Below are 23150 nucleotides of genomic sequence, written 5' to 3' on the forward strand. Positions count from 1 at the left end.
AGTGAATAAAGACAGGAAAATAACCAAGGTAGTAAAAATAAGGCAAAGAAAGAATTTGCAAAGAATAGAGAGAAAGTAGTTGAAATGGAAGACAGGCTGATAAGGCCTAAAATACATTTATAATTGGAGCTCCTGAGAAGAAAATCAAAACAACTGGGCCAGAACTAATACTTAAAACCATAATCTAAGAAAATTCTCTGGAAATAGAGAAAATTTAAATCTACATATTGAAACAAAGCATTGTATACCTGGGTTGTTGATCCTAAATGACCAATTCCAAGAAATATCCTAATTAAGGATATTAGAATTTAAAGACAGAAAAACCCTCAGCGTTCCCAGGCAGAAAAATCAAATTCCTTATAAAGATAAGAAATTTAGACTGGCATCAGCCTTCTCAAGAGTTTCATACAAAGCAAAGCAATGCGATGCACTATTTTCAAGAAATTCAAGGGAAGAAAACAAGCCAAGAATTTTATATCCAGCCAAGCTGTCCTTAAGATATCAAAGGTATAAAAAAAATCAGTTTGAATATTCAAGAACTTAGTAAACACTGTACACATATATACTTCCTGGAGGGATCTACTCAATTTATCCAACTAAGTAGAAACTGGCAAAAGGACTGATCATGATCATTTAAGAGATTTAATTGCAGAGTTAAGGCTAAAACAAGTGTGGGGTCGTACGTGGAAGAATAGCATGAAAATACCATGCTCTTATAGACAGAAATCAACTAGCATGGTCGCTATAATTAGTGATACTGTACTGCATACTTGAATGTTGCTAAAAGAGTAGATCTTACAAGTTCTCAACACAAGAAAAAAAAGCTGTAACTATGTAAGGTGACAGATGTTAACTAGACTTATTGTGGTAAGCATTTCACAATGTATACAAAATATCAAATCATTAGGTTGTATACCTGAACTAATATAATATGTCGATTATATTTCAATTTTTAAAAATTTGCTTCTTCCAGTAGAAAAAAAAAGAGAAGACTTAAAACTTGAAAAAAAAGAAAACAATTAACAAAATGGGAGGAGAAAGGGGAAGGCAGAATATTACAGTTAACTGTTGTATAGGTAATAGATGAGAGTCAAAGGATATCATTTAGAACGGACAGGACAGTTTTTTGAAAAGGTTAAGTAAGGAAAAAAAGAGGAAGTACTAAGGGCACTACGAGAGGTATAAGTGCAGATGTAATCACTAAAACAAAAATGTAAACATTCTTAAATACCAAAATAAATTTTAAAAAATAGCAAAGAGGTTGGTTCAAGATGGCGGAGTAGAAGAACATGCTCTCACTCCCTCTTCCGAGAACACCAGAATCACAACTAACTGCTGAAAAATCATTGACAGGAAGACAGTGGAACTCACCAAAATAGATACCCCACATGCAAAGACAAAGAAGAAGTCACAATGAGACAGTAGGAGGGGTGCTATCACAATAAAATCAAATCCCATAACTGCTGGGTGGGTGACTCAAAAACTGAAGAACACTTATACCACAGAAGTCCAGCCACTGAAGTGATGGTTCTGAGCCACACAACAGGCTTCACAACCTGGGGGTTTGGCAACAGGAGGAGGAATTCCTAGAGAATCAGACTTTGAAGGCTAGTGGGATTTGACTGCAGGACTTCGGCAGGACTAGGGGAAACAGACACTCCACTCTTAGAGGGCACAAACTAGTGTGCACCTCGGGACCCAGGGGAAGGAGCAGTGACCTCATAGGAGAAAGAACCAGACCTCCCTGCTAGTGTTGGAGGGTCTCCTGCAGAGGCAGGGGGCAGCTGTGGCTCACCATGAGGACAAGGACACTGGAAGCAGAAGTTCTGGGAAGTACTCCTTGGCGTGAGCCCTCCCAGAGTCTGCCATTAGCCCCACCAAAGAGCCCGGGTAGGTTCCAGTCTTGGGTCGCCTCAGGCCAAACAACCAACAGGGAGGGAACCCAGCCCCAACCATCAGCAGACAAGCGGATTAAGGTTTTACTGAGCTCTGCCCACCAGAGCAACACCCAGCTCTACTCACCACCAGTCCCTCCCATCAGGAAACTTCCACAAGCCTCTTAGATAGCCTCATCCACCAGAGGGCAGAGAGCAGAAGCAAGAACTACAATCTTGCAGGCGGTGGAACAAAAACCACATTCACAGAAAGATAGACAAGATTAAAAGGCAGAGGGCTATGGACCAGATGAAGGAACAAGATAAAACCCCAGAAAAAGAATTCAGAATAATGATAGTGAAGATGATCCAGAACCTCGGAAAAAGAATGGAGGCAAAGATTGAGAAGATACAAGAAATGTTTAACAAAGACCTAGAAGAATTACAGAACAAACAAACAAAGATGAACAATACAATAACTGAAATGAAAACTACACTAGAAGGAATCAATAGCAGAATAACTGAGGCAGAAGAATGGATAAGTGACCTGGAAGATAGAATGGTGGAATCCATTGCTGCGGAACAGAATAAAGAAAAAAGAATGAAAAGAAATAAAGACAGCCTAAGAGACCTCTGGGACAACATTAAACGCAACAACATTCACATTATAGGGGTCCCAGAAGGAGAAGAGAGAGAGAAAGGACCAGAGAAAATATTTGAAGAGATTATAGTCGAAAACTTCCCTAACATGGGAAAGGAAATAGCCACCCAAGTCCAGGAAGCACAGAAGAGTCCCAGGCAGGAAAAACCCAAAGAGAAACACGCCAAGACACATAGTAATCAAATTGACAAAAATTAAAGACAAAGAAAAATTATTGAAAGCAACAAGGGAAAAACAACAAATAACATACAAGAGAATTCCCATAAAGTTAACAGCAGATTTCTCAGCAGAAACTCTACAAGCCAGAAGGGAGTGGCATGATATATTTAAAGTGATGAAAGGGAAGAACCTACAACCAAGATTATTCTACCTGGCAAGGATCTCATTCAGCTTTGACAGAGAAATCAAAAGCTTTACAGACAAGCAAATGCTAAGAGAATTCAGCACCACCAAACCAACTCTACAACAAATGCTAAAGGAACTTCTCTAAGTGGGAAACACAAGAGAAGAAAAGGACCTACAAAAACAAACCCGTAACAAATAAAAAAAATGTTAATAGGAACATACATATTGATAATTACCTTAAACGTGAATGGATTAAATGCTCCAACCAAAAGACACAGGCTCGCTGGATGGATACAAAAACAAGACCCATATATATGCTGTCTACAAGAGATCCACTTCAGACCTAGGGACACATACAGACTGAAAGTGAGGGGATGGAAAAAGATATTCCATGCAAATGGAAATCAAAAGAAAGCTGGCGTAGCAATATTCATATCAGATAAAATAGACTTTAAAATAGAGAATGTTACAAGAGACAAGGAAGGACACTACGTAATGATCAAGGGATCAATCCAAGAAGAAGATATAACGATCATAAATATATATGCACCCAACATAGGAGAACCTCAATACATAAGGCAACTGCTGACAGATCTAAAAGAGGAAATCGACATTAACACAATAACAGTGGGGGACTTTAAAACCTCACTTACACCAATGGACAGATCATCGAAACAGAAAATTAATAAGGAAACACAAGCTTTAAATGACACAATAGACCAGATAGATTTACTTAATATTTATAGGACATTCCATCCAAAAACAGTAGATTATACTTTCTTCTCAAGTGCGCATGGAACATTCTCCAGGATAGATCACAACTTTGGTCACAAATCAAGCCTCAGTAAATTTAAGAAAACTGAAATCATATCAAGCATCTTTTCTGACCACAATGCTATGAGATTAGAAATCAATTACAGGGAATAAAACGTAAAAAACACAAACACATGGTGGCTAAACAATATGTTACTAAATAACCAAGAGAACACTGAAGAAATCAAAAAATACCTAGAGACAAATGACAATGAAAACACGATGATCCAAAACCTATGGAATGCAGCAAAAGCAGTTCTAAGGGAAGTTTATAGCTATACAAGCCTACCTCAAGAAACAAGAAAAATCTCAAATAAACAATCTAACCTTACACGTAAAGGAACTATAGAAAGAACAAACAAAACCAAAAGTTAGCAGAATGAAAGAAATCACAAAGATCAGAGCAGAAATAAATGAAATAGAAACAAAGAAAACAATAGCAAAGATCAATAAAACTAAAAGCTGGTTCTTTAAGATAAACAAAACTGATAAACCATTTGCCAGACTCATCAAGAAAAAGAGGGAGAGGACTCAATTCAATAAAATTAGAAATGAAAATGGAGAAGTTACAACAGACACCGCAGAAATACAAAGCATCCTAAGAGATTACTACAAGCAACTTTATGCCAATAAAATGGACAGCCTGGAAGAAATGGACAAATTCTTAGAAAGGTATAACCTTCCAAGACTGAACCAGGAAAAAATAGAAAATATGAACAGACCAATCACAAGTAATGAAATTGAAACTGTGATTAAAAATCTTCCAACAAACAAAAATCCAGGACCAGATGGCTTCACAAGTGAATTCTATCAAACATGTAGAGAATAGCTAACACCAATCCTTCTCAAACTCTTCCAAAACATTGCAGAGGAAGGAAAACTCCCAAACTCATTCTACGAGGCCACCATCACCTTTATACCAAAACCAGACAAAGATACTACAAAAAAAGAAAATTACAGACCAATATCACTGATGAATATAGATGCTAAAATTCTCAAAATACTAGCAAACAGCATCCAACAACACATTAAAAGCATCATACACCATGATCAAGTGGATTTATCCCAGGGATGCAAGGAATCTTCAATATACACAAACCAATCAATGCGATACGCCATATTAACAAATTCAAGGATAAAAACCATATCTCAATAGATGCAGAAAAAGCTTTTGACAAAATTCAACACCCATTTATAATAAAAACTCTCCAGAAAGTGGGCATAGAGGGAACCTACCTCAACATCATAAAGGCCATATACAACAAACCCGCAGCAAACATCATTCTCAATGGTGAAAAACTGAAGGCATTTCCTCTAAGATCAGGAACAAGACAAGGATGTCCACTATCACCACTATTATTCAACATAGTTTTGGAAGTCTTAGACACAGCAATCAGAGAAGAAAAATAAATAAAAGGAATACAAATTGGATAAGAGTAAAACGGTCACTGTGTGCAGATGACATGATACTATACATAGAGAATCCTAAAGATGCCACCAGAGAACTACTAGAGCTAATCAATGAATTTGGTAAGGTTGCAGGATACAAAATTAATGCACAGAAATCTCTTGCATTCCTATACACTAATGATGAAAAATCTGAAAGAGAAATTAAGGAAACAGTTCCATTTACCAATGCAATAAAAAGAATAAAATACCTAGGAATAAACCTACCTAAGGAGACAAAAGACTTGTAATGCAGAAAATTATAAGACACTGATGAAAGAAACTGAAGGTGATATCAACAGATGGAGAGATATACCATGTTCTTGGATTGGAAGAATCAATACTGTGAAAATGACCATACTACCCAAAGCAATCTACAGATTCAATGCAATCCCTATCAAATTACCAGTGGCATCTTTTACAGAACTAGAATAAAAAATCTTAAAATTTGTATGGAGACACAGAAGACCCCGAACAGCCAAAACAGTCTTGAGGGAAAAAAATGGAGCTGGAGGAATCAGACTCCCTGACTTCAGACTATACTACAAAGCTACAGTAATCAAGACAATATGGTACTGGCACAAAAACAGAAATATAGATCAATGGAACAGGACAGAAAGCCCAGAGATAAACCCACGCACCTATGGTCAACTAATCTATGACAAAGGAGGAAAGGATATACAATGGAGAAAAGACAGTCTCTTCAATAAGTGGTGCTGGGAAAACTGGACAGCTACATGTAAAAGAATGAAATTAGAACACTCCCTAACACCATACACAAAAATAAACTCAAAATGGATTAGACACATAAATGTAAGACCGGACACTATAAAACTCTCAGAGGAAAACATAGGAAGAACGCTCTTTGACATAAATCACAGCAAGATCTTTTTTGATCCACCTCCTAGAGTAATGGAAATAAAAACAAAAATAAACAAATGGGACCTAATGAAACTTAAAAGCTTTTGCACAGCAAAGGAAACCATAAACAAGACGAAAAGACAACCCTCAGAATCGGAGAAAATATTTGCAAATGAATCATCAGACAAAGGATTAATCTCCAAAATATATAAACAGCTCATGCAGCTCAATATTAAAAAAACAAACAACCCAATCCAAAAATGGGCAGAAGACCTAAATAGACATTTCTCCAAAGAAGACATACAGATGGCCAAGAAGCACATCACTAAGTATTAGAGAAATGCAAATCAAAACTACAATGAGGTATCACCTCACACCAGTTAGAATGGGCATCATCAGAAAATCTACAAACAACAAATGCTGGAGAGGGTATGGAGAAAAAGGAACCCTCTTACACTGTTGGTGGGAATGTGAGTTGATACAGCCACTATGGAGAACAGTATGGAGGTTCCTTAAAAAACTAAAAATAGAATTACCATATGACCCAGCAATCCCACTACTGGGCATATACCCAGAGAAAACCATAATTCAAAAAGACACATGCACCTCAATTTTCCTTACAGCACTATTTACAATAGCCAGGTCATGGAAGCAACCTAAATGCCCACTGACAGACGAATGGATAAAGAAAATATGGTACATATATACAATGGAATATTACTCAGCCATAAAAAGGAAAGGAATTGGGTCATTTATAGAGATGTGGATGCATCTGGAGACTGTCATACAGAGTTAAGTAAGTCAGAAAGAGCAAAACAAATATCGTATATTAACGCATATATGTGGAACCTAGAAAATGGTACAGATGAACCAGTTTGCAGAGCAGAAACTGAGACACAGATGTAGAGAACAAACGTATGGACACCAAGAGGGGAAGCGGCAGGGGGTGAGGGTTGTGGTGTGATGAATTGGGCGATTGGGATTGACATGTATACACTGATGTGTATAAAATGGATGACTAATAAGAAAAAATTAAAAGTAAACATAAAAAAAATAGCAAAGAGGACTCACCACATAAATACAACTAAAGCATAAAATGAAGGAATTGAGGGCTTCCCTGGTGGCGCAGTGGTTGAGAGTCCGCCTGCCGATGTGGGGGACGCAGGTTCGTGCCCCGGTCAGGGAGGATCCCACATGCCACAGAGCTAGGCCTGTGAGCCATGGCCACTGGGCCTGCGAGTCTGGAGCCTGTGCTCCGCAGCAGGAGAGGCCACAGCAGTGAGAGGCCCGCGTACCGCAAAAAAAATAAAAAATAAAAAATGAAGGAATAGAGAACAAAGCAGTCATATCAATAACTGAGAATGGGCTTAACAAACCTATTAAAAGAAAAAGATCTTCAAATTAGTTCATAAAGCAAAATCCAACTCTACGTTGTATACAACAGACACATCTGAAACAGTGATTCAAAACGGCTAAAAGTTAAGAGATGGGGAAAGGTATTTTGAGCAAATTAAAAACAATAAAAAAGCAGGGATTATGATCCTAATATCAAAATATAATTCAAAACACATTAAACAAGATTAAAAAGGATACTTTATAATGCAAAAAGGCATAATTCACAATAAAAATATAACAGTTATGAATATCTACATACCAAATAACACAGAAAGTACTGTGTAAAGTAGAAATGACAGGAGATGCAAGGAAAAGTAGAAAAACACTAATAATAGTAGATTTTAACACACCATTCTCAGTGCAAGACAGGTCAAGTGACCAAAAATAAGTAAGAATATAGAAGATCTAAACAGCAAGATCAATAAAGTAGAGCTTATGGATACACAGCAAACAGTACACGCTGATAACAGAGAATATATCTCCTCAGTGCACATGAACCATCTTCTTTCCATGTGCGTGTGTGTGTGTGTGATGAGAACACTTAAATCTACCCTATTAGCAAATTTTAACTATCCAACACAGTATTGTTAACTACTGTCATCACGCTGTAACTAGATCTCCAGAACTAATTTATCTTGCAAAACTGAAACGTTGTACCCTGCGACCAACAACTCCCCGTTATACAAATGTATTCTTCAAAAATGTCACCATCGGGCTTCCCTGGTGGCACAGTGGTTGAAAGTCTGCCTGCCGATGCAGGGGACACGGGTTCATGCCCCGGTCCGGGAAGATCCCACATGCCGTGGAGCGGCTGGGCCCGTGAGCCATGGCCGCTGAGCCTGCACGTCCGGAGCCTGTGCTCCGCAACGGGAGAGGGCCACAACAGTGAGAGGCCCGCGTACCGCAAAAAAAAAAAAAAAAAAGTCACCATCGTGAAAGGAAAGAAAACTGAACATTAGAGAAATGATGACTAAATGCAATACACGATCCTGAACTGGATCCCACACTGAAGGGGAAAAATACTATAAAGGAGATAATTGGGACAATTAACAAAATTGGAATATGAACTATAGATTAAAGTTTCAAAGTTTCCTGAATTTGATCACTATTACGAGCACATCTTTTTTCTTAAGAAACACACACTAAAGTATTAGAGGTAAAGAGGAATGATTTCTGCAACGTAACCTCAAATGTTCAGGAAAAAAATGGGTGTGTGCAGGGGTGTGTGTGTGTGTGTGTGTGTGTGTGTGTGTGTGTGTGTGTGTGTGTGTGTGTGTGTGTAGAGAGAGAGAGAGAGAGAGAGAGAGAGAGAGTAAGGACAGAGAGAAAAAATGATTTTAAAAAATGACAATTAGTGAATCTGGGTAAAAGTAGTACATAAGAATTCTCTGTATTATTTTTGTAACATTTCCATAAATATGATTTTTTTTTAGGTCTTAAAAGCTGGCAGAAAAAAAAGCTGACTTAATCACACTTGCATTTTCTTTTCTCCCCCTACTGAACCCATTAAGTTGACATGAAATTACCTGACAAAAAGACTCATACTCCATTTTCCAACTTTGCCACAATGCCTAACTAACAATCCCAGTTTTTACTTATTAGCTCCTTAGTTTATAAACCACAAGTGGTTTAGTCTTTTTTTCCCCCTGAAGTCATAAGTTGCCTTCCATGCCCTTCCCTAATGAACTATGATGACTTTATAACACATTTCATTTTAAAAAGTGCATTGTTTTCTTAAGTATTGTCACCCTTTCTTCTCCTTACCCTAAATCATATTTATCTTTCCAAACAAAGACATTAGGAAACATATCTCAGTATACAGTAAAATGGAATCACCATGTAATACCAATTATTCCTCTTCAACATAACTTTGACTTTTAAAAAAATTTTCCATAGCCATAATTTCACCAAGTCCTATTCAGCTTAATTCTAGGCAAGTCAAATAACCTCCCAGCTATTTTCCTTCACTCCTGAATTCTCCTCACTCCTCACTAGACTCCACAATGATACTAGAATTCTTTTCTAAAGGTAGGATTTTGTTGGGCTCGTTCAGAAATTCTCAGGAGCTCTAAGTGTCTTTGTGTAAAATCCAAAAATCTCAGTATGTACTTCTAGGCCCTCCACTAACTTCACACTCTACTCTAATCACTTAATACAATCCATTCAGGCAAATCATTTCAGTCAGACAAACATACTTATGAGCACTGCCTATGATTTGCTTGCTTCCAACTCAATGCCTTTTATTTATGTTATGTCTCATCTTAAGAGTCTTTCTTCCTTGTCTCTATCATGTCATGCTTTTCCCCTACTTCATAATCATGCTCAAAATTCCAGTGCCTAGAAAGATTTCTCTGGCTAATTTTCCAATCAATTCATCCACTCCTGCTCCATCTTAGCACTTTTACAAAGAGCTCCTAAAGGTAATATTTGTGCACAAATTTACCTTGTACATCTTCTGTGAGGTATGAACATGTGGATATTCCTTTCCCTACTAGACTGTAATTTCCAGATAGAATAACAAGTAGATAAAGAGGTAGGTTCCATAACTATTTACTTTCCATTCTCATAGACCTAACTGTAATATGGATGAAAGTGTAATGGCCTGAGAAGTAACAGAAAATTGTACAGATATCTATAACTATGAGAAAATCATAAAGAAAATCTACCTCAGGTAGCTAAAAAATATACCTACCTTCTATTTCTTGCCCAATAGAAAGTCCAGCCCATTTACGCTGTAAGATAAGAGAGACAAAAAGACACTTAACACAAAATCAATCAAAATTAGAGAAATGAGGAAAAGAGGATTTCTTTGCATTTCATTAACACGTTCCCAGACCAAAACATGGCTGTTAAGTGTTGAATTGTATCCCACAAAACAATATGTTGAAGTCTTAGCTCCCGACACCTGTGAATGTGACCATATTTGGAAATAGGGTCTTTGCAGATGATTATCAAGGTAAGATGAGGTCATACCGAATTAAGGTAGACCCTAACCCAATATGGCTTCCTTATAAGAAAAGGACACAGCATACGGGGAGAAAGTCATGTGACAATGAAGGCAGAGACTGAAGTGATATATCTACCAGTCAATGAACATCAAGGACTGTCCGCAACACCAGAAGCTAAGCACGGAACAGATTTTTCCCTAGTGCCTTCAGAGAGAGCCTGGCCCTGCTGACACCCTGACTTCACACTTCCAGCCTTCAGAACTGTGAGAGAATACATTTCTGTTGTTTTAAGCCACCCAGTTTGTGGTACTTTGTTACAGCCACCCTAGGAAACATATGCTATAGTTTATTTATGCCTGAACATCTATCCTCAAAACATATAAAGCTTGCCTTTTTACAGTAAAGCTGGCACCACTGAATAGGATGCTCCTTTGCACAATATAATGCTCCTGAAAGACTTCATAGTATCAGATATTCCAGCGTTCTAAATGTACTGTGGATAGTTATACTGTTTGATACAGTAGCACAAAAAGAAAGACGTTCAATTCATGAAAACTAAATTAAAACTTATCAGATAATCTATACTGAAACCCAAGCAGGGATTCAAATCATTAGATGGTCATGACTATTCTTTGTGTACTAGCCAAGAGTGTCAGGCATTTGGCTTTAGCTTCTCTCCAGTACTGACTGGCAAGAATGTATGGAAGCAGGACAGATTGTGTTCAGGCAGGAATTCAAGACTGGCTTGGTATAGATTCAAAATTAGCAGTTACTGACAAAACTCCAAAGAACAGTGAGAAAAATAATTTTTGACTGGAAATCAAAAGTTTGTCTACTCATCTGAACTTTGTGGATTTTGTGGTGGGTAGTTAAGAAGATGCTGCGTTTTGAATATGTGCAACAAGTGCTCTACCTTCCAGCTTTCTTACCACCTCTCCACCCTTCACCTCTCTCTTCTGTAGTACCCTATCCCACTTCTGGCCAACTGGAAATTTAGTAGCATACTGGTTAAGCCCAGACTTTGGGTCACAAAGCAGCCATAATTAGGTTCTACACCCAGAGACAGCCTCAAGGACGATAATAACAGTATCTATCATTTGGGGTTGTTAAGAGAATTAAACGAGTGAACACAGGCAAAAGCACTTAGAATAGCACTTGGCCTAGAGTAAATGTTGGGAAAATTTTTTTAAAGCAGAGACAAGGAAAAATAGTTAGAAACCCCATTTCTGGCCAGCAGAATCTCAAATGCAGCTCTGTAAAAGCTGGTTAACTCTAGAATATTCCAAACCTTTGATCTATAAGAAGCAAATGCGAAAGGTAGTCCTGATATTGGAGAGGCACCTGAACAGAGAAAAAGGGAACAGTGAGTGAACACTTCCCATAATTTTTGAGGGATTCAAGAGATCTTTAATAGTTCCCTAACAAGTGTTTGATCTCCTTCCCTAAACCTCCAGGTGTGGGAGGGCAGAAATCAATGCTTATTAGCATACTACAAGGAGGTAAAGGTTGCATTTGCATCGTTTAGGACTGGGGACCAGCAGCATGAGTAAGGTGACAAGGGAGGAAAGGATACAGACTCCTACTGGCGATGCTCCTACATTATATATTATGTGCCTGCAATAGTGCTAGGCAATTTCCCCTCCATAGAATCCACCAACGGTTATAAATGTAATCATAATCCTTTCACTTATTACAGAAGCCCAGCAAGTTAGGTTGTAATTTGAGATAACAGCTACTCATATCATATTCTTTAGCCTAACATCATTGCATTTTAAAATCACTATTAGATGTCAATTTTAGAAGTAAATGCTATTTTTATATATTTTATACATTTTCTGTTACCCCGTGAGCTAACATTAAAATAACTTGACACTTTGATAGTTGATATCACTGCAGAATTCTTTTAAATTAGGGGGAAAAAGTCAAGGCAATAAAAGGTAGACACAGTAAAAATTGGCAATTAAGAATATATCTTTTAATTCCTTACATAATACCTAGATGGTTTTCCTCAATATGAATCAATACAGTTACAGTGTGACACAGCTTGCTTTAAAATGAATTGATTCTTCTACGACTTTCAAGAATAGAAGAGAATAAATTCCTGAGTTACCTGAGGTAAGCTGAATGCAATGCTCCCTGGAACCACAGATGGGTGGGTCCTCAGTGTAAACGTGTACCTGTGGTTGGGGGAGGTCCTAACCATCACGTGCCTAAAGGACAGAAACACAGTCAATACTCCACATCAAAGGAAATAAAGAACATCCAAATGTGCTCATTTCCAACAAACGATGTTTGATGAGTACTGGGTGGAAACATGGCATTATATGAGTCCTGAAGAAACAGGACCACAAATTTCATTTCCAAAAATTGTCAGCAATTCAAAACGTTTTCCAGGAATAAGGACCACCTCAGGCCAAACAGACATCAAGCAGAATCAGGACCAAGTTCAAGAGAGTACCTACCATCCAAAACCTCAACGTCATTGCATTTCCAGTTTACATAAAACTGAAGACAGTAATTTACTTGATATTAAGTAAAAATTAGATGAATTTCCTCTCCTGAGACTTATTTCACATTCTAACTAGACTAAAGGAAGGAGAACCAAAGATAGAATAAAGCCAGGATATAGCAGTCAAAAAAAAAGTTAGTTTTTAGGGCTATTCATTAAATCTCTTTGCAGATTCCCACAACAGGTTGAAATAGTAACAGCCTGTAATATTAAAAAGGTGGTAAAAATGAAAAATTTTCACAAAATGTATCAGCTTCCATACAGATATCAATATTTACTATTTCAAAGCATTTTGTGCTAATTCACCCTGCTCAGAAGTTACCTGTAAACAGATGAACTATAGTTATCTCATGGTCATCTCCTATACCAAGAAACTACCAAGGACTGTGTGTGAGATAGAAGCTTCAAACTCTGCTACAATAGCACTATCTTTTTAAAAGTTATCTTTTAGAATGCTATAATTTTTAAAATATTAATGGTTAATGTTTCTAATGTTTCTAAAATATTAATGGTTAATGTTTCTATTCTATATGGTTAATATTTCATATCGTTTTGTCAGTAGGACACAAGTTCCTTGTAACTACTATACTTTACGTAACCCCCTCATGTGTACAGTGAACATCTAACACGTAAAAGTATTCCATAAGCATATTCTCACACTGATTGTCTGTAGTGCAGTTTATATGTAGAAAGTTCTATGTTCAACTTAGAATCACAGAATTTTTAGGACTGGAAACAATGTTAATACAATTACGTAGTATAGTCCTTTACTCTGAAGCGGAAAACCACAGATGATTAGCAGTTCTAACCCTGTGAAACTCATGTATTTCTCAGATAGCTTTAGAAACAGAAAAAGGCTCAGTTAAAATCCCACTTCCTTCCTCATTTCCCTAGTCTGCCTTCTGGAACAGTCCCTTCATGTCCTTATCTCCACCAACCTTAGAAGCACATGGACGGCAATGAACTTGGTAGCAGGGTACTTAGAAGTTCTGCCAATGGTGATGTGAATCAGTTAAAAATAAATGACAGTGAAAAATGCTTGTAAAGATTCTACAACTGTTGTGCATCTTCCAATTTTCATGTCTCTTGGATTATCATAGTAATAATGATCAAAACAGCTAATATTTATTGAGGACTTATTAATGTGGTAGACTCTGTTCTAAGTGCTTTATTTGTGTAACTCAATATTCACAAACACCCTGAGGAAGATAGTACCACCGTCCCCATTTTACAGATTAGGACACTGAGGCACAGTCAGGGTATATAACTTACCCATGGTCACCCAGTATATAATTGGCAGAACCATGATCCAAACTCAGACAATCTGACCCAAAGCCAAAAACCTAATGACTACGCTATATATGATTCATATATCCAGTATGTTTAGTTCTGCTAAGAAAACCAATGGAAAAATAAAGTCATATATAAAAAACTATGTATCATTTAGAAAACATTTATCAAAATTTGATACAGTAAATACATGACTCTTTCTCCTCTCCCATTTTCCAATTCAGCAAGAGGAATTAAAAAAGTATACTCAAACGTTTCCCAAAATAAATTAATTAATTAAATACGGACTCTCTAGAAGTTTCTAAAATACCATTTAGCAGGTTAGAAGAAAACAAAGTCAGATACTCACTGGCCAGACTGGAAATCCTTTTCATTCACAACTGCACAGTTAGTTAAAGATAATTCATCTGTAGGACATCTTGCAGCTTGCATACTCTGTAAGAATCAATGATTAGGAAAATAAAATTAAGTCACCTTTTATTTTCTTAAAGAATATTTTATGCTTCCTTGTCCTCTATTCCCCATCACCTGTAGTAAACGCTTACTGTTTTTGACCCCTAACTCTGTGGTAACAATAAACCCTGCCTTTCGGAAACTGCTCCCTCCCCATTCCACGTGCTTCTGTGGGCCTGCCAATCACAGCACACGTGCAATCACACAGAGTACTATCCCATCCACGGGACTTTATATAGACAGGCGCTAGAAGACAGGCACTCTCCCTCGCATCACCACCACACGAAGGAAGCCTTTCTGCTCTAAAAGAAGAAAACTATCGCAGAGAAAGCAAAGGTGACAGAGACACAGACAGACACCTTGAGACTCAGACCTGACAACGAAGTTAAAACCCTTGAGACCAGTTCTGAAAGTTGGTTGAGTCAATAAACTCTTTTTTGCTCAAGCTTATTTGAGTTGGTTTTCCATTTCTTCCAAAAAAAAAAAAAACAAGATTTTGACATAAAAATGCAATGATGTAAATTCAATACATTTGAAAAAGTATCTCCTCATAAGAGATCTCAAGTGGCTATGAACCATTTCTTCTATAGACTAAGAAAAGCTATCTTCCAAATACCTCCCAACAAAAATAATTACAGGTATATTTAAAATAAAATAGCAATTAACAGTCCTTTTGATCAACATTGATCAACAGCTACTAGTAAAACATTCCTTCATATAATGTATGTAACCAATAATCCTTCCACCATCCTCTAGGGTTTCCTAGTTATTGAAATATGACACTCATAGTCTGTTTATGACTAACGTACTCACTCTTCAAACCTCAAGCCAAAGCTGATTCTTCTTAAATTTGTCTCCCAAATACAAATTTATAGAGGAAAATAAATTACTCTTTGTCTTGCTTTTGTTTTTAATAAAAGGCTAGTTTCAATACAGCTACCCCAGTTGTTCAGAGCAGTGGTCTCTAAAGTGGGGTATGTGCACCTGAAGGGTTTGCTGGATAATCCTTTGGGGTATAAGAAGAAAATATCAGTTCTTCTATTTATATTTATTTATACCCATTTTTATTAAAGATGAACCCCATGCTAAGTGTATATTCTGCCTTAAGATATAACCTAATGACACTAATAATATAACCTAATGACACTAATAAAGTCTTCATAATCTGCCAGGCCTTTAAAAATTCAGTATTTACAGCAAGAGATAAACTTCTCTAATTTTTCCACCTATGTTTAAAGTCACATCCTATTGAATCTAGCAATTCACAGCATTGTATTAAAGTTAAATAACTGTTGAAACTGCTAAGGTTTCCTGAGAGAAAAGACAAGAAGCTATGACCCACAGTAAAAATGACTAAAATGATACATGGAAAATAAAATGGTGACAAACTAGTATTCTTCTATTGGTAAAGATAGCCAAAATCTCTTAGAAAACTCTAAAGAGCTGAAGATATCAGGACATGTTATAGAGTGTAGGAGGTCTGCTATATAGTAGAATCAAAATATAGTTATTTCTTTCATCTTAGAAGATTTGCTAGGTAATTGCAAAACACACCAAGAACTACAATTTTGCGAGTCACTAAAGGAAAGATGTAGTGAAAAAGACACAGTCTAAACTATAAATGAAACAATACGCGTTATGGGAAAACTGTAACCACTGATGGAATGGCTGTTTTGACTGGAATAAAAAGAATAATTCCAGAATAAAGTTACAAAGACAACACATTAAGTGAAAGTTGTTCACTGTTTCATTCACAGGTAAACTGTTGCTGCATACAAGTCAGAGCCAAAAGTGTGCACATGTCCTTCATGATGTCACTGAGGTCAACTTTATCAAAACAAGACCTTTACAATATAGAATCTTTCCTACACTCTGTAAAAGGCCAGGAAGCAGTGTAAAATCTTTTTTTTTTTTTTTTTTTTTGGTAAACCATATAGGGATTCACTGGTTACCAAAAGGTAAAGTGCTACCAATAAGATATTAAAAAAAGAAAGAAAAAGAAAAGAAAAATTCACCTTGCTCCTACAAGATAAAAATGAACAAAAACAAAAAGTAAAAAATACCTTGTGCTAACGAATAGAGCACATTTCAAAAATGGTTACTTAGAAACATTTCCATTGCTAAGCGATTCTGCTATTGAAAACAATGTATATTACCTAAAAACAAGCAAGAAATAAAAACTCTCATATCTGCATGCTTTAAAAAGTTAGAAGCAAACTTTTCTAATCTTTAAAAAAATCATCTAAATGATTTTTCAATGATTTTTGAACCCATTTATTAGTACTATAAAAGTACAATACATTCTGATTAGTCTGCAAGAAAAATAGATGGAAATTTACCAACCACATTTCACACATTTCAATAAAACATTTCCATAAATGGTACACAATCTGGGGGAATTTCAAAAGTACAGCTAAATTTCCCCCATTCTTATCTATGCTTTGATGGCCATTAAAATCAAGTAACAAAAAACCCCTAAATTTAGGGCTTCCCTGGTGGCACAGTGGTTAGGAATACGCCTGCCAATGCAGGGGACATGGGTTTGAGCCCTGGTCTGAGAAGATCCCACACGCCACAGAGCAATTAAGCCCATGCGCCACCATTACTGAGCCTGTGCTCTAGAGTCCGCGAGCCACAACTACTGAGCCTGCGTGGCACAACTATTGAAGGCCGCGCACCTAGAGCCCGTGCTCCGCAACAAGAGAAGACACCGCAATGAGAAGCCTGCACACTGCAATGAAGAGTAGCCCCCACTCGACACAACTAGAGAAAGCCTGCGCACAGCAACGAAGACCCAACACAGCCAAAAATAAATAAATAAATTTATTTTTTAAAAAAACCTGAATTTAGAAATAGACCTCTGAATAGCTGTATTACAAAATATTAAACCTAGATTTTAAAGAATAGTAAAGCATCACTTTGCTTTCTGAATTATTAATAAATAAAATTAAGAGAATTTTCTACAGTTCATCTTTAGCTCATCCTTCTTTTTTGTGTATGTTTTACTATGTATATAAACTATTAGTGTATCACTTAAAAATAAATAGGTATATATACTGGGGATATAGGATCAAAACGTATTTTGTGTATGAGATCTATGAAATCACTAATTTAGAACATGACACAAATAAGGTCATAAGTTTGCTTTCCGAATGAGATAGTATTTTTGCCCATGGTCACCATTTGACCGGCCACCTGACCAAACTGTGCAGAACTTTGTTTCCCTCTTACCCTGGGGTCTCTCTCACATACAAGCTTCTTTCTTTTTTTTTTTTTTTCAATATTTTAACCCCGAGGCCCTGCAAAATCCAGAACTGCTTTCTATGACATTCAAGTTCTTTTTTTTTTATCCTATAAATTTATTTATTTTTGGCTGCACTGGGTCTTCGATACTACGCTCAGCCTTTCTCTAATTGTAGCGAGTGGGGGCTACTCTTCGTTGTGGTGCGCGGGCTTCTCGTTGCGGTGGCTTCTCTTGTTGCAGGGCACAGGCTCTAGGTGTGTGGGCTTCAGTAGTTGTGGCTCGCAGGCTCTAGAGCGCAGGCTCAGTAGTTGTGGCACACGGGCTTAGTTGCTCCACAGCATGTGGGATCTTCCTGGACCAGGGCTCGAACCTGTGTCCCCTGCATTGGCAGGCGGATTCTTAACCACTGCACCACCAGGGAAGTCCCACTTCTTTCTCTTATATTCCTCTCTTCCCTAACTCTGAGCCCCTTGTCCAGCCAACTCCTACTTATTCTACAATTTCTCAGCTCAGACATTACATTTTCTAGAAGACCTTCCTAGATATCTTCTCCTCCTATAAGATAAAGGTCAAATGGAAGAACTTAACTGTATTTTTATTATCTGTTTACACTGCGTAAAAGACATAAGGTTCTCAAGGACTGAGACTACATCTTGCTCGGATCTATGGTTCCCAGGGCTAAGACAGGGCATGGCACACAGTCAGTGCTCATTAAACATTTGTTGAATAAATGAACTTACAGATCAATACAATCTATCCCAACTTCAGAATAAACAATTCAAAGAACATGGACACAAAGGACATTTCAAGGTTACTTAGGAAGTGATATAATTTAAATAAAATTATCTAATAGTTCAAAATTACACAGAATTGATATAGCCAAAGTTATGTAAAAATTTACAAAATGCTAAGTTAACCTTTTCATTTGTAAACTTGTTTACTTGTCAAAGAGTTGGTGTCCTTTAAATAAGAGTGAAAAAATCTGTAAAAGTCATCTGGCTGGCCAACTAAAACAGATGCTGTGAGCAAACGGCCTCCCTACTGGAGTCTAGAAGCATCTGTGTTTTTATGGTAAGCCAAGCACGGTATCTCATTTTCTCATCAAAATATGAGACCCTATAAATAGTAGCTGTTTACTTATCACAATAATGCCAAGGGAACATTCCACAATTTTTCTAACACTGACCTTGCCTCTAGGAAACAATGATAAAAGCCCAGCCACGACGGCCACATAGCTATTATGAAATGAAAATACGAAACTGACAGGCAAATTTATATAAGTTTAGTTATCTGAGGTACTAGAATATTTAACTGTCTGAAGGCTATAAAATGTTTTCATTAACAACTTGAAATGTAAAAAATTATTAACTCATTGCTACGCAAAAGAATGAAAATCTCAACAAATTTTTAATGAAAACTTCAGCAGAAGTAATTATATCATTACTTTGAACCCTCTTGCACTGTTGGTGGGAATGTAAATTGATACAGCCATTATGCAGGTTCCTTAAAACACTAAAAATAGAACTACCATATGACCCAGCAATCCCACTACTGGGCATATACCCAGAGAAAACCATAATTCAAAAGACACATGCACCCCAATGTTCATTACAGCACTATTTCCAATAGCCAGGACATGGAAGCAACCTAAATGTCCATCAACAGAGGAATGGATAAAGAAGATGTGGTCCATATATACAATGGAATATTACTCAACCATAAAAAGGAATGAGGGCTTCCCTGGTGGCGCAGTGGTTGAGAGTCCGCCTGCCAATGCAGGGGACATGATTCATGCCCCAGTCCGGGAAGATCCCACGTGCTGCGGAGCGGCTAAGCCTGTGAGCCATGGCCGCTGGGCCTGCGCATCCGGAGCCTGTGCTCCGCAGCAGGAGAGGCCACAACAGTGAGAGGCCCGCGTACCGCAAAAAAAAAAAAAAAAAAAAAAGGAATGAAATTGGGTCATCTGCAGAGACGTGGATGGACCTAAAGAGTATCATACAGAGTGAAGTAAGTCACAAAGAGAAAAAAAAAATATCGTATTAACACATATATGTGGAATCTAGAAAAATGGTAGAGATGATTTTTTTTTTAAATAAATTTATTTATTTTTGGCTGCTTTGGTTCTTCGTTGCTGTGTGCGGCCGTCTCTAGCTGCAGCGAGCAGGGGTTATTCTCCGTTGCGGTGCATGGGCTTCTCACTGCAGTGGCTTCTCTTGTTGCGGAGCACGGGCTTTAGGTGCACAAGCTTCAGTAGTTGTGGCACGTGGGCTCCGTAGTTGTGGTGCACGGGCTTAGTTACTCCGCGGCATATGGGCTCTTCCCAGACCAGGGCTTGAACCAATGTCCCCTGCACTGGCAAGCGGACTCTTTAACCACTGCACCACCAGGGAAGCCCGATATAGATGATCTTATTTGCAAAGTAGAAACAGAGACACAGACATAGAGAACAAACGTATGGATACCAAGGGGGAAAGGGGGTTGGGTGGGATGAATTGGAAGATTAGGACTGACATATATACACTATTGATACTATGTATAAAATAGATTACTAATGAGAAACTACTGTTTAGCACAGGGAACTCTATTCAATGCTCTTTGGTGACCTAAATGGGAAGGAAATCCAAAAAAGAGGGGATATATGTGTACATATAGCTGATTCACTTTGCTGTACAGCAGAAACTAAAACATTGTAAAGCAACTATACTCCAGTGTAAATTTTAAAAATACTCCTTTCTTTTCCAATTACATATCTGCATGAGACAACAGATTGAATGCAGATGCAGATGTGTGAGAATTACAGCTGTCTTCTAAGTCAGAGATTTGCAAAAATGTAAAACAGTGCCACTCACTATTTTTTTTTTTTTGCCTTGTAAACTATAGTTATCTTTTCATAAAGATAGGTTCTTTTTAAACATCTTTATTCGAGTATACTTGCTTTAAAATGGTGTGTCAGCCTCTGCTTAAAGATAGGTTCTTTATGATAACCTGTAATGGGCTTTAATGTTATTTTTAAATGACTCCATCAATAAATATTAAAAAAATTTTTAAATATATAATCCTTATGCCAAAGGAAAAAAAAAGTTATATCATTACTTACGTGAGAGCCTTTAAAGTGCAGAAAGAGAACTGGCTTCTTCCCATCAAAAAGAAAAAAATTGGGCGGGGGGGAGCAGGTAATCAGGACTCCTCTGGGCATCACTGCATAGTTTTCAAATTTAAATAACATACTTTCAATCCAAAGGTCCACTTTAAAAATTGGATTTTTAAAATATATGCTTTATTGTTTACCAAAGAACTCAGTAGGGCAAAATAAATAGAAAAACCCAAAGCGTGTAGTACCTGATTATAAGACCTCATTACAGATAACTGCAACACTCATGAATCCATTGGTCTTCTCTGTGGTGCTTCAGGCCTAGGTTACATCTGTCTAGAGACACAAATTCCCCCACAGGAAAGGGAAGTAGGACAGAATATACGAACTTGCCCCAGAGCCAGCTCAGCTAACAAGTCTCACTCAATTTTGTGCTTCCTGAAAAATAACATTTTATAACTGCACTATTCAATAAAGTAACCACTAGACACATATGGTTATTAAAATTAAAACTAATTAAAATTTTAAAATTCAGGTGCACTAGTCACATTTCAAGTGCCACATGTGGCTATTAACTGTCACTGAAGAAAGTTTCATTAGATGGTGCTAGTCTAGAGCAGTGTGAGAAAGGCCATCAGTAATCCGTGTCTTCAGGCCTATGGAACCACTCTGCTATAAACTCCTGAAATAATAATTTCTATTAAAATTGTGAAGTCCTGTGGGACTAGAAGTGATGGACAGAAATAAGCTAAATTTGTGTGTCCTATAGTAATCTTGCAAAGAGCATGGAGGGATACCCTTCACATTATCCATCTCAAATCAGTAACTATTCACATAGGTGACATCCCTTAGGGCCTTAAAATTCCTTTCCAAACTTATATTGAAAAAGAAAAAAAAACCTGAGCTCCCATTTTGGTTTTTTGAGGGAAAAAAAAAACACAAAGGAAAATATAAAAGGCTGACAGCACTAAATAGTGGCAAAGATGTAATGCAGTTTCTTATAAGGTTAATGTGACCCAGCAGATCTACCCCTAGGTTTTAAGCAAAGAGAAATGAAAACATACAGCCACACAACGACTAGTACACAAACGGTCACAGCAACTTTATTCATAATAGTCAAAAGCTGAAATAACACGAAGATCTACCAACAGTTGAATGGATAAACAAATTGTGGCACAGCCATACAATGGAACACTACCCAGCAATTAAAAAGAAACTACCTACTGATATATGCAACAACATGAGTAAACCTCAAAAACATAATGCCAAGTAAAGCCAGATGCTTATATAATATAGGATGAACTCTTTTGCATCACCTTGTAATTACATGAAATCATAGAAGAAGCAAAATTAATCTAGAGTAACAACCACACACACACACACAATCAGTGATTGCCTGGGGCCGGGGTGAAATGAACAGCAGAAAAGCATGAAGTAATTTTTTGAGATAACAGAAATGTTCTATATCTTGATTGTATTTTATTGTATATAGGTTATACCTCAATAAAGTTGAGAAGTGATGGTCTGATTTTTTAATGGCTGGGCAATCACCAATAATTCCCATGTAAAGACAGTATAAATGTTCAAACTAGAAAACATAGTTTAGGTACAAGGTACATACACACATGCAACAAAGACCTAGACCTTGGTACATCTGTACTCAGGTAGGCCTACTGGAAAAGAAAGCCAACTAGGTCTGCAGAACAGATTCAGTTCTCTCCCCAACCAGTCCTCATCCAAGCTGTAGGAATAAACAGAACTAGGAGGATGGCCAGATCTACCTCTAAAGGCCAGTCTAAGGTTGCTGACCATATTGGCCTGCTAGTCCTGGGCACAGGATGTGAAAAGAGGAAGTATAAAACCTACAACTCCTGGCATGAATGTCCCATACTAACCATCAGATTGGCAATTCTTCCTCCTGAGAAAAGTAAGATTGTTTGTTTTCCCTGTAATAATTCTTCCACTAAGACGCAAGGGAATTTGATCTAAAGTTCTACTCTCCCTATGGGCAGGAATGGAAACAGGAGGACATAGGAATAAATGCACAACCACCCAAACATACACAAGAGAATTAAATGAAGTATTCTTATTCACTTGATATAGAGTAAATAATAAATCTCAGCTATTATTATGACCATCATAGAGATATTCAGTAAAGAATTATTTGTAATAGAAAAAAAAATCACAGTCTAAAGCTAAATAAATGCCGTGAATAGGCGC

The 23150-nt window shown here is 37.3% G+C and overlaps 1 protein-coding gene across 4 annotated transcripts in view; it reads right to left on the minus strand.

The window, feature by feature from the left end:
- Nucleotides 1-23150, minus strand: part of NSF (N-ethylmaleimide sensitive factor, vesicle fusing ATPase) — a 156799-nt gene that overhangs the window by 116990 nt on the left and 16659 nt on the right. For all 4 annotated transcript variants that reach the window (XM_067715933.1, XM_067715934.1, XM_067715936.1 and 1 more), the window contains exons 2-4: nucleotides 14492-14577; nucleotides 12454-12553; nucleotides 10088-10127 (exon numbers count right to left, since the gene is read on the minus strand). In XM_067715933.1, coding sequence (XP_067572034.1) covers nucleotides 10088-10127; nucleotides 12454-12553; nucleotides 14492-14577 — 226 coding nt within the window. The remainder of the gene's footprint in view (nucleotides 1-10087; nucleotides 10128-12453; nucleotides 12554-14491; nucleotides 14578-23150) is intronic.

This window comes from Pseudorca crassidens, chromosome 19 (genome assembly GCF_039906515.1).
Source record: "Pseudorca crassidens isolate mPseCra1 chromosome 19, mPseCra1.hap1, whole genome shotgun sequence".
NCBI classification, from domain to species: Eukaryota; Metazoa; Chordata; class Mammalia; order Artiodactyla; family Delphinidae; genus Pseudorca; species Pseudorca crassidens.